At 40.0% G+C, this 12,456-nt stretch overlaps 1 protein-coding gene across 3 annotated transcripts; it reads right to left on the minus strand.

Annotated features, from left to right (window-relative positions):
- Positions 1-3,861: 3,861 nt before the first annotated feature.
- patl2 (PAT1 homolog 2) lies at positions 3,862-11,921 on the minus strand. 3 transcript variants are annotated; one of them, XM_051416651.1, is made up of 19 exons: positions 11,827-11,921; positions 11,360-11,495; positions 9,308-9,594; positions 9,161-9,223; positions 9,032-9,085; positions 8,785-8,943; positions 8,201-8,275; positions 7,927-8,075; positions 7,129-7,203; positions 6,916-7,039; positions 6,664-6,781; positions 6,203-6,309; positions 6,064-6,117; positions 5,832-5,974; positions 5,503-5,659; positions 5,271-5,408; positions 5,093-5,190; positions 4,861-5,001; positions 3,862-4,735 (listed from the first exon to the last, which is right to left on the minus strand). In XM_051416651.1, the coding sequence occupies exons 1-19, from the start codon at positions 11,848-11,850 to the stop codon at positions 4,702-4,704; spliced, it is 2,136 nt and encodes a 711-aa protein (XP_051272611.1). In that variant the 5' UTR covers positions 11,851-11,921; the 3' UTR covers positions 3,862-4,701. The 3 variants fall into 3 exon arrangements, with proteins under 3 accessions (XP_051272611.1, XP_051272613.1, XP_051272610.1); XM_051416653.1 differs by having other exon boundaries at positions 5,109-5,190; positions 11,360-11,516; XM_051416650.1 differs by having other exon boundaries at positions 11,360-11,516.
- Between the last annotated feature and the right edge of the window lie 535 nt (positions 11,922-12,456).

The following is a 12,456-nucleotide window of genomic DNA, read 5'->3' on the forward strand; positions in this document are numbered from 1 at the left end:
CTGCATGAGGTTGGCTAACACTTTGTAATATCATGCAACGCTGCAAGGCACTCTTGAAGGTTTCCAGTTTTCCCAGAGAAACAGAGTGCACTTTATTAGATTAAAATGAACTGTAGTCAAGTCAAATATAACAGGCAGAAGATGACAGACGTCACTCAAACACATTGTAAAGCACAAAAACAAGACTCATCTGAACAGTCCAACCATGAAAACATATAAACTGAGGTAAATACTTGCAGATATAAAATCATTCAGTGACAGAACCCAACAAATTGCACATGCAGTGAGGTGAATACTCAGCGGTTTAGCCCAGTATTTGGTTTTAAGACGTTTTTGGTCAAATGTTTCTGTAGACTAAAACAAATACAAAATAGTGTATACTGTACAAACAGAGCTCACATGCAGCCTGTGTGGACTATCCTCAGTTTTTATTTGTGAATGGACTTTATGACAGAAATGACATCACTTCAACAGGCAGAGGAGACAGTTTAAAGAGATGATGGAAACTGAGTGAGCTTTACTCATGCTTCTTTCAGTCAATGTCTCCATGGTCCCAGCCTGTACACACACACAGAGCTGGTGAGTGTGAGGTGCCCCTTGTATATTTAAAAGGAAAAAAAGAGTAAAAAGAAAAAAGATATCTCACCTTTCACATAGATTCCACACTTAAAGCCCAAATCCTCTTCTTATGGGGTCAAGGAGAGGTTAATGTCTCGCCCCACAGCCCACCCAGACCTCTCACATACTTGGCTTCTCTACAAACACTCTTACCGCCTGTTTCCACTGACAACCATCACTAACTTTTCTCCACCTGGTAACAAATGTGTCTTTAGATTTCCTCTCATCCTTCAGCTTCAAAAACTCAGTTTTCATATAAATGTATGGATGGGTGGCACGCATATCATGTCTTACAGTGTAGTCAAGGTAGAACAATAATGTAACTGTAGATGTTTGTGTTGACCTCATCTTGCCAATTAATTCATCAGTTTTTAGCAACGCTGGTGAGGTTCCACAGACTGTAAGGTCAGTCTCCCACTTGGACAAGATTGGACTCTCTACTACTGGATGTATTGAGACTATATTCAGTATTTAGTTAGACATTCATGACCCCCAGAGGAAGAATCCTAATGACTTTTATAATCTTCCGCTGTTTCTTCTAGCGCCACCATGACATAAATAGAAGTGTTTTAACTGTTGCATGGATTTTCAAGAAATCATTCATGCCGCCCTCAGGATCAATTGTGATAACTTTTGTGATCCCCTTAAGTTTTTATCTTTTAGAGTTAGTCTAACTCTTTAGTTTATGACCAAATAACTGCAAATCCAATGTCTCCAGCCTCAGTGACTTTGACTTTTGTTCTAAATTAGCAACTGTTAGCATGCTAACGGTAAAAAAAAAAATAGGACGACAAACATGATCAACATTATAACTGCCAAACATTACAATAATATCATGCTCCATTAGCATTTAGCACACTGCTGTGACTGAGCTGTAGACTGTTGGTCTCTTTAAAAATGTCTGGTTACAGCTTTTATAGGTGTGTCGTTCCTGTGGTTGACAGCTGTGCTTGGTGGAAAATGTACGTCTGTAATAAAGGGTGCCAAAAAGTCACACGCAATTTATACATCTATCAACAAATCTTAACAGAACACAATCACATCGACATCCTATGTGGACCTCCCACACCGTAGCAGTCACATTATCAGGGTGTTTTTGCACCTGTACTATCAGTATAAAACTAAGTTGAACACCAAAACGAACTTGATTTAAAAACACACAGATGACATGGATTGATAAAACGCCAAATTATCAGTTACTGTCAGACAGCAAACACTGAAGTTGGCTTCACTTCACTCTGCTGTATGGTCGGGTTTGGCTTGCGGAGGTCAGGATGTTAATGTGTCGCTCCATGTTTAAAAAAAGACCACAGTGCAACCACTGTTCGACAAGGATTGTCTGACTCCACATAGCCATTTCTGAAATGTGTATTCCTGTCCAGATGTGTGCAGCTGTTAGAGGCAGGCTGGCCAACGAGGGTCTGACTCAGGGTTTGGTTGACAGCCAGTGCACCCGGCCAACTGTGGAAATACAACTTCACTTGACAACGCTGCTTTAAGCCGGCTGCAAACAAACCCAGACTGACAGCTGTGAGCACAGTGAGAGGTCTGAGCGGCAGTTTAAATGAAACCTACCTCTGTATGAAGACCCCTCAAAAAAGGTATATTTCATTGTTTTTATGCTGTTAAAACAAAATCAGATTTCTATACAATATTTCTATTGATTAAAGATACAGACCAGGGCTCGTCCGATTACACTGCATACAGTGTGTTCGGGATATTAAAACAGGCCTTCTGTGGGAACAATACATTTTTCCTCCAGGGGTTCTGAGACAGATACTCTCCATGAATGCAGAAGTGGGCATAGCAGAGGGTTTAACAAACACAGACACATACAGAGTCCAGAGGGAGCCATAATTTAGAGATCTCAAATGCACCATGTTATCCTTGAATCAAAAAAGGACTTCAGACTCTGGGAACATTAAAAACTCTTGTTCAGTTAATTCAATTTTCACAAGTTTAAGTTTTATCTGCTTTATATTTCTTGTATGTAAAATCTGAGCCAACCTTCTAACCCAAGAAATAAAATGCACTCCTTCACATGTATAGTCAGGAACTTGTAAAGTTATTTTGAGGGATTAAATAAATTAGAGTCTAACACCTGTGCTTGGTCACAGTCCGTGTTCATGGCTTCACGCGTTTGTCTTACTACCAGTAATTTATTTTAACCATTTAAAAACACACAAAGGGACAGCATTCAGCCACCCTGGTCCCACATTCCAGCCCATTTCCATGCAATAAGAAAATATTAAATGTCTGCCAACACTAAGATTTTAAAGCATTTATGTAGTCTGGTCTTTGACAAACCAAAACACATTAAAAAAGGAGAAATACATTACAGTAGTCCAGAGAAATGGGGGCAACATCACAAAGTATTAGTGCTGGCAGTGTACTGAAGTCATACACATTGTTAGCATCAGATGTTAGGATCACATTCAAACAACTAACTCATTATTTTAATGATGAGGCTGTTTTTGGCTCCTGCCTGCTTCATCTTATTCATTTTCTCCACTATTCCCCATAGGCTCTTCCTGCTCTTTTTTTCTTTACTTTCCAATTGACAAGACTTCCCTTGCATATTTGCAATCCCTCATCTCAGTGACACATGTCCTGCTGCCATTCCTCCCTTTAGGAATGTGACACTGGCATTTTAGCAAAGACCAGACTTATCAGCGTGCTTAAAGTTCAACTCCACTCCGCCAAAAAAAAAAAAAAAAAAAAAAAAACAGGAAATCTGGATCTTAGACTTGTTACTGAGATTTGGGGTGATGTTCAAGTCAGTTCATAACCAGTCAGACATGGCCTGTATGGATGCAGTTTATGTAACTTTGTATTAATACTTGTTCTTTGTTGACATTGTTGTTACCTTCCCAGAATTTGGGGTCCAACAGACCCTGCTGCTGTATCAGTAAAAATAATAACCATTGCATTTTTTTTACCTTTAAATATTTTTATCTTCTGACTTTATTAAAATCTAGTATGTAGTTGAGCACTATCACGTTTTACAACTGGGGTCTCCGAGACCAACAACAGAAATAACGTGCCGTTTTCTGTAGCGGACTTCTGACATGTCAGAACAGATCAGTTCAAAATGTTGTTTATAGGCAATTCTCAAAATTAGGAAAAGTCATTAAAGTACTAAGGTGATAAAATAATGTCATGTATATTTTGGGGGCTTTTAAAAGAGGACCTGGGGTGTCCAGGTCTTAACAGAACATTATAGTAGACACCAGGACTTTAGAGCATTTTTAAATATTTTTTTTTATTTGTGTTGCAAGTGCTCTACAAGGGTGCAATTTAAATTATTCCTGTTTCCAAATGAATACAATAAATAAAAATCTCTTTTCAACTGAAACATCTAAGATGGAAAATTACATCAAATACATCATATTTAGTATCACTACACTTGTATACACAATGCATCTTTTTTTTTTACAAAAAACCCAAAATTGCATGACTTATGTTGATGGACCATGCCATGACAACTTTCTTAATGGTTATTATAATAATGAACATATAGGTCCAGCTGTACAATCATAAATTACTATACAGTCCAATATCTGATCCAACACATTTATCTCCTCACGTTTCTTCTCCTACATGTAACTGGCATTAACTGACGTTTGAAAAAGTGCAAATGAAGTGTTTAGATAGTAAATCGGCTCCATCTGCTAGTTAATGTAACGTATTAATGTAACCCAGTTTATTGCAATCTCATGAAACTATGGCAACATGTTTTGGAGGGTTAAAAACAAACAAAAAAACCCATCAGGTTTGTAATTTCAGAATAACTTTAACCTACTGGAGTCCAAGGGGAGGAAAGTAAAAAGATCAGATAAAGGAAATAAAAAAAAAAAAAAAAAAAAAAAAAAAGGGAAACAGTTTGAGTGTGCAAAAATGTGAAGGGATGAGGGAGAGGGGAAAAACTAAGAATCATTTTGAACACAGGTCAGAGTACATTATGTAACTTCTGTTATAATGAACACTGAGGACTTTTTGTCAGGGCTGCGTTTCTGCTCCTTTCACTCTAGTGCTCATCACAACCTGGTCATTAGCTGAACGTCTCATTAGCATCTGTCCACCTTAAGATGGAAGAGCCAGGAATCCAGTTGCAGACCTAAATAAAGATATTTGGTAAAGATATTTTGGTGTACATTCAGCATATATATATCTATTTGTGTACAGTGTAGAAATATCTGCCTCTTGCATGAAAAAAAAAAAAGCGGGGGGGGGGGGACTTACTCCATGTTGCTTTTCAGCTGATGCAAAGTGCGCTTGTCCAGGTAACGGCAGAAGAGAGTGAGCAGGTTTGAGGGCAGGAGGAGCGGCTCCACCAGTGAACACTGGGACAGCTGTCCCGCCACCTGGAATATTGTGTCGGTCCTGAAAGACAACAGGAACACTAATGTCAAAACCTCATAAAAGGATGTTAAACTTACCTCCAATCATTGAATATTAGCCCTATAATCCCCACCAGGTCTCAAAGTCACCAATGCTGGGCTCCAGAGGAACACCTGAAGACAGCAGCTTCTCTCCTTGGGAAAGGAGAGCATACAGTAAAGACAGTCCAAACTGAAAGGAAAAGAAATGAATGAGAAATCAGGAAAGGTCCATGCAAAAATATAAGCCAAGCTGCAACAGAAAGCACCGACCTTGTTCTGACATGCCAGCGTGAGCGACTCGGATGTCGTCAGAGATTCAAATGTCAGATCTTTGATGAGTCCAATAAGCTGACTGAACGTCAAGCCTCCAATCACATTTCTAAGAGATGGGTAAAGCACTGGAAGGGCCTAAAAAGAATATGAGGACGATCAGTTCATACAAATAATTTAATTTTCCTTTTATGCTGACAAACCAAAATCATTTGGTTCATCAATCTCCTACCTCTTCAGTATCTCTGCTCATCAGCGTAGGTAGATTACAGGTCACAATTCTCAAGATCTTCAATGCTGTATCATGTTTGAGGAACGGGAGCAGACGGGCAACTAGCCTTTTGCCTTTTGAGACCAGCAGGAAAGGAAGAAACTCTCCTCCTGAATCTCTACATCAAAAAACATTTTTGAAAAATTACTCCAATTCAGCATCCATCAAAATGTTACCTCTAATGGTAACGCTCCATTAAGAAAGCTAGAAACAAGAATAAGCTTTTTCTACAAGCAATATTCACACAATAGGCATCACTTCTTGCAAGTGGTGGGGTGTTTATAACTCACAGGGGATCATGGTGTTGCAGCTGGGAGTAGATGTGCTCCACTTTCTTCTGTGTCTTCTCCATCAACCGTCTTTCTTCTTCTTCAGACAAGACTGTGGTTTTCATCCTCTCCGTCTCCTCGACCTCCAACAGAACTATGAACAACTGCAGAACAGAACAGGCGTGACTGAGAGTAGGAGAACAAGATACAAAGAAGGCATTTAACCACATCAAAAGGAGTAACCAGCAGCTACCTTTTCTATCTTGCTGAGAACCTCTAACCGCTGTTGTCTGATGTCTTTTTGTTCCTGTGATGTGGAAATGCGTGTCAGTATCAGTATCAGGCAGATTAATACACTTCCTGGATGCCAGATGTCTCAAAAACACAATCACCTCGAGTGGACATTGAGCTTGGACTGCGTTAACAGCACTGATGGCCCGGCGAGGAGAGTAACACGTGGACACAGCAACTTGACCCAAAGAGCCTTCAATGTGCACCACTGGAAGAGCAAAAGACTTTTACAGTTGAAAAAAAAAAAAATGTACGCAGTTTTCTTGCATTACCTTTTCATACAACAGTGTAGGATTGGTTTCAGAGGTGGGGTGGGATTCAATTGAAAAAAAATAAATTTTTTTAATAATATTAACATTTTAAGGATAATATTCTGTGTATAAAAATTTGTCCAAATGATTTTTTTTTTTAAAAAAAAAAGTGTAGTAGTACTTTTACAAAAAAGGCACTACTACACTGCAGCCTCAACAACGTTCGCCACAGGGCAAAGGGAGTATGGCAGTAACCATCAAATACTAAATAATGTGGTTTAATAGTATTTAAGAGGTGAGGAGATAAAAACCTGGAGTGTAGGAGTCTGATTTCATGATATACGGTGTGGTAAGCTTGGGTGGCTCCCTCTTGCCCCGGATGCCGAGCTCTTCCTCTGCCATCTTAGCTTCTATTCGCCGATAATACTCCTACGACAAAGTTTAAAGAGGCTAGCCATGAAATGCTCAGGTCTGGTCCTGTACTTAAGAATTGGCATTTCTGGTACGTAAAGTTTCTTATTTGGCTAAAAAGCAACGGTGAGAAATGAGTAAAGACCTCCTACCTGGTAGTAATAGTCCTCAAGGTATGGATGCTCACTTTGCAGCTGAATCATCTGCAGCCTGGTGATCCACTCCTTCTCTTTGGCCGTCATGAGATTACAGTAAGGATCCCAGCCCTCTGGTTTTCTACAGAAAGGATATGTGATCACATTCCTTTTTACAACATAAGGAATATGACAAAATAAGTCATAAATCTTAAGTGATGTTACACCAACCGTTGGAATAAACGCTGTTTCTGACTGAGTAGTCGTTTATGTTGGGGGTGGAGCTGGGTGACAGGACCGGGGTACCTGCGGGTCAGACAGTCGAAAGCACCAAAGATGAATCAACTGTTCATTCTTCTCATTGCATACAGTTTAAAAACATAAGACTTAATGTTAAGAAAGTTGGGTATTAAAACCAGGCCATATTTGCTACTTAAAATTAAAACTTCCATGTAGTACAGCACATCTTGGGAATTCGATCGTAGTTTTAGTTCAGTTGTCTCATTGTAGTGATTTAGGCTTTTTATTGTACACATTTTTGGTTTTATGTCTTTCTTTTAGATGTTTCTATCCATCCTCACTATTAAGTTTATTTTTTTAAGCTGAAGAGCTATGGAAGGAGTTGGATCAATTAATTGATTGTATAAGCCTACATCAATCTACAGTCGTAGTCCTGTCATGCCAAAGTAGGTCATGTTGAGGCCTCCAGTAAAATCACTACTGTGCTTTATCCTTTACATGAAGAATCAATAGGTTCAGCTGTGCACCAGCTCTTGGGACGTACAGCTGCATATTTTATCTCCAGAAGGTAGAGTTATCCATTCCCCCCAACTTTACCTCATAAACATACATTAATGGCAGGATATGTATGAAATTCATGAATCTAAAAAAGGTAGATAAAGAGTTTTATGTACTCATGATGGATGAACAGGACTGCCAAATCATATACTCAATTCTCAAACTTTGCTGACAAATACCTTCAGGCCACAAACCAAACATTCCTGTGAGATACACAAGATCGTCACACACCTGAAATGCTGCACTGAATTAGACGAGGGGCTGTAAAAGGGGGACGGCCTTGGCGAGTTGGCACCAAAGCGAAGTTGCATCATCTTAGGAGTCAGAGACTGAGGAGTGGAGGGACAGGGCCGGTTCATGGGGAACATGAAGCCCCCTGTCTGATTCAGAACAAAATAACATCATTAGTCACAACAGACACAAGTAGATCCACTGAATTCTTTGCGAGTACATTTACTATTGGCTTTAATGCATCAGAACAGGTTTGATCCATTTTGGTATAAACCTGATTGTAATGTTGCCGAGGAGTTAACGGTTGACGTAAATTGATGGGTGATCCTGGTACCGTGAATGAATGCATCTGCAAGAGAAAACTCAAAGTCAGTGAGGAATTTGAGGAGCCCCACCTGATGATGACATTTTGAGAGAACATTTTCTATGAAAAGCCAATGGCTAGTCAGCTTAGCACAAAGACTGGATGGGTGGGGGAAACAGCTAGCTGGCTCTGTCCACAGGTAACAAACCACCAACTAGCACCTTTGCTAAAGCTCACCGATTACAGTGACTTTGTGAAGTCAACGAGTGGAGACAGGAAGTCAGTGTCATTTTTATACTTTGGTTTTTGTTTGCATTAAACACATGCAACAACATATTAGTTAGTGAGCTTTTAGAGGTACTGATGAGCAAAGCTAGCTGCCCCTCCCCACGCCATTTACAGGCTTTTTGCTAAGCTAAGCTACCCCACTACTGGCTCCAGCATTCATATTAAAAATTGGCCAGACATGAGTGGTATCCTGCTTGTTATCCAACCCAAACTGCTGAACTATTCCTTTAAAAAGAAACCATTATGTGGCTCAATGGATGCTCCACCTGAGCGGGGACTCTTTGGCCAAAGTGTCTTCTGGGGTAGGACCCCCTGGTTTCCCCTCTCCTGCCCCTGAATGAAGAGACAGGATATGGCAAATCCAGGAAGTTGGAGGTCAGGTGCTGACCTCTGCGACCATCAATCACACACACTATAGCACTGTCCTAAGAAACAGAATAAAATAAGACAACCATTTGTTTAAGTTACCCACTGACATAGAGATTATAACATGTGTTCTTTAATGATCTTAACCTGAAGTATTGATCCTGAGATCCTCCTAGACTTTCTGGAAGAGGGTGCCATGTACTGGAAGGGGAAAAAGAAAACAATTAGCAGGACAAACAAAAGTAACAAAAAATGTCTTTAAAAGTTTGTACTTACATCATCCTCAAAGGAATTCTGATACATGGCATTCCCACAGTCCACTATGGCACTGTCAAGACCCTTAAAAACCAAAAATACATCAAAATGAAGACGAGCTGCCGAGGACAGTTGTCGAAATTCACACAGTGAATAAATGTGCATCACCTTGATGCTTGGTCGCCCCTGCACTATCCTCACCACAGCTGGGTCTTCAAACATCTGGCCCCTGCCCAGCCCTCCTCTCTGTCCCCTTCCTCTGCCACGCTGCCCTGGGGGAGCCCGGGGGAAATACTGTGGCCTCTGTCTAGGAGGGGAGGGGGAGCTGTGGCGGGAAGGTGGTTTGGGGTCTAGCGGTGGTGTAGGAGGTGGTGGTGGTGGTGGTGGAGACGGCAACTCTCCAAACTGAAGGAGGCCATTGTTGGGGACCTCTGTGGTCCCGTGCGTATCAAGATCTATGATACAGATACATGTAGACACAGTAAGAGTAGTTTTCACCCTTTTACACTGTAAAAACACTTTTATATTATACAATTTATATTATTTAGCATAAATATGGTTAAAGAAGTTGTTAATCCTACATATAAATTATCAGCATTTGATGTCCAACTGAGATATTTATTCATCTTTTTGTAGTCAAATAATGTAAATGAAGAAAAAGGGTCTTTTAGGGAGTAACAAAAATGCTCCTTTTTGTCTCAAGTGCTGGTGATAGACCATAGGAACTAGAGACAAAAGGAAACAACCTTGCACTGTGGCCTACATGTCATGGGCAGCCAGCGTGTTATTAGTGGTACTGGAGATTAAGGACCACACCAGCATCCAACTGGACCAAAGTGACATTTACAGGCTACATACCGTTTAATATGCTGCAACTGAGCAGATAATTAGCTATAGCTTGCAAGCTTACATTAGCTGTGCACTTTTCCTCTGTGAATGTTTGTTTGGTCACTCTTCCAACAAACTATGGTGCAGGATGAGACATGTGCTCATGTTTGGACGTTAGATAAGAAAACTTGCAGGAAACTAAGGTGGGTTGAGTCTGTGGTGCTTGTGTTGTGTAGCAGACTGCTGTCTGGGTCAGTGTGACATCTGCTCTGCTTATGATTCAACACTGCCATCACTGCTTTATCCAGGATTTGATGGGCTGTATTGAAATAATGTCTCCATCTACGTAGACAGATACCTAAATGTTATTCTGTGAAATGAATACAAAACTAGGGAGGTGCCATCATGAAACCAAAAACTATATTTTTTCCATTGTGGTTTATGATTTTTCCCCCCAAAGGAGAACACAGGGTTTACAGAGCAGATATGAATGCAGAAAAAATGCAGACAGATTGGCAACAAAAAAACACGCTAATCTCTTGCTTCAACAAAACTGAGGGAGTCACGATAACTTACCTTCTTTATTAGTGATCCATTACAAAGAGAGACAGTTCTGGTAAATTGTAGTTTTTCCAGACTCCTTTACACTGTAAAATCTCAATCTGTTATGATAAATAAACTCTTATTGTTAAGTGTGATTGGATAAGTTTGTAGTCTCTTAACCGATGTTTATTCATCGGTTTACTAAGTGAATTAACAGAAGGAAAAATAAAGAGTTGAATAACTCAAAGCCAAAACCAAAGGACATTAAGTCAATGGACCAGTGAGTAGGATTAAGTGGCATCTAGTGGGGAAGTTTCAGATATATGCAACTGGAAATGAACAGCTAACCCAGTTTTGGGTCAGGACCAGAGCTAACTTCCTGGGGTGTCCAGTCGTTGCCGGTCAACCGGTCCCTTTCGAGAAATAGTTCAGCACATAACCCAAAATCCTTGTTACACTTTGATTTTTGTATGGAAAACAAAACATAAAAATAGCTTTAAAGGTTCTGGTAGGTGGGTCTTGCTAGTCCAGCTGTCTTTATGCTACAGTCTCCTAGCACCACCAGTTTCATATTTTGCATACAGACATAAGAGCGGTATCAATCTTCATCTAACTCTAGGCAAGAAAGTTAATATTTCCCAAAATGTTGAACCTTTTTTGAACCATTTGTGGTTTTACAGTGTAGAAACACAGTTTGGCATCAGTACACCTGCTGCAGTTCGCTCACAGGACTGTTGAAGCCCCATTTGAGGACAAAAGGATTGAATCTATTTTTGAAACTCTGCTGAAATGATGGAAAAAAAAAGCAGTAAAAACCCCCAAAAAAACAAAAAAAACCCATTTACACACCCATTCCAAACGTCTCTTCATTGTAGACATTGATCTCCTCATCCTCCTCAGCCATGGCCTGCAGAAGCCCACAGTCCATATTCGTCCCATCCTCTCCATCACTCCACTGATCTCCATTCTCAGGCCACTGAGGAGGCTGAGACACATTTTCAACCTCCTGGGTGGATGAAAAAAACACTGTATAGTGACTACAAAGAAGCCAAGAGGCAATTTCCTTAAGAAACAAGCGAGGAAATGATAACTTCTGTCGAAAAAAATAAATAAAAGAATCCCTTTATTCCACTTATCTATGCAAATATGATTCCCACAGCCATTATACTAGCCTTTTTGTGTGGATGTGCTCATTTAGCATGCAATTAATAGCTGATAAGCCAGTTAGCACGCTGTGTACGCCCTCAAATTGCAGTTCTCTTAAATATATTCACAATATTCACACATTAAAAAGCAGCCAAATGATACCGACTTACTTGTTGCTGTTCTAAATCACTCATTGTCTGTTTTGGTTTTTTTACACTTGAAGCCGACGGGTGACGGTGACTTTCTTCGCAAGGTTACCTGCTTTCTCTTGTCAGACAGAGAGGGAGGCTCATTAACTTTTAAATGAACTCACCTGTGCGGCTGCGGAGGCGTGTACACGTCAACACGCTTCACGTGGCTGTCACCTCGCCTTATCGAATATTTTATTAGGTTTTAAAAGATTCATCCTTACTCTCTGTTGTTCTTGTTTAAAACGTGGACACATTCAGAGTATGATTTTAAAATAGTTAATTTAGGGCTCAAAACGGGTCTTTTGGGTGAGAGTGAGCGAACAGCGACATCTAGTGGTCAAAGGTTACTTCGCACTGTTTTCTGCAGCAGTAATATTTTGAGTCTGTCTACTTCTGGAAATGTATTTACAACCACAACTCTATAAATGTGTATGAAATATTGTAATACATATGTTGAATGAATTGAATGAATGAGTGGATGAAAAGGGGGTTCTGGTCAACAGAGGTAGAATGTAACTAAGTACATTTACATAAGTACTGTAGTCTACTTAAGTATGCAACTTTAATGCAAGGTTATACTTCACTACATCTCAGAGAGTAGAAGTATTG

Source organism: Dicentrarchus labrax, unplaced genomic scaffold, assembly GCF_905237075.1.
Source record: "Dicentrarchus labrax unplaced genomic scaffold, dlabrax2021, whole genome shotgun sequence".
In the NCBI taxonomy this organism is placed as follows: Eukaryota; Metazoa; Chordata; class Actinopteri; family Moronidae; genus Dicentrarchus; species Dicentrarchus labrax.

Excerpts from the sequence above, each read along its gene's own strand:
- patl2 (XM_051416650.1), bottom strand. The coding sequence starts at position 11,850 with ATGAGTGATTTAGAACAGCAACAA. Across the intron at positions 9,595-11,359 it reads TGAAGAGACGTTTGGAATGG|ATCTTGATACGCACGGGACC; the intron begins GTGTGTAAATGG and ends TCTGTATCATAG. Across the intron at positions 7,040-7,128 it reads AAACAGCGTTTATTCCAACG|AAAACCAGAGGGCTGGGATC; the intron begins GTTGGTGTAACA and ends TCCTTTCTGTAG.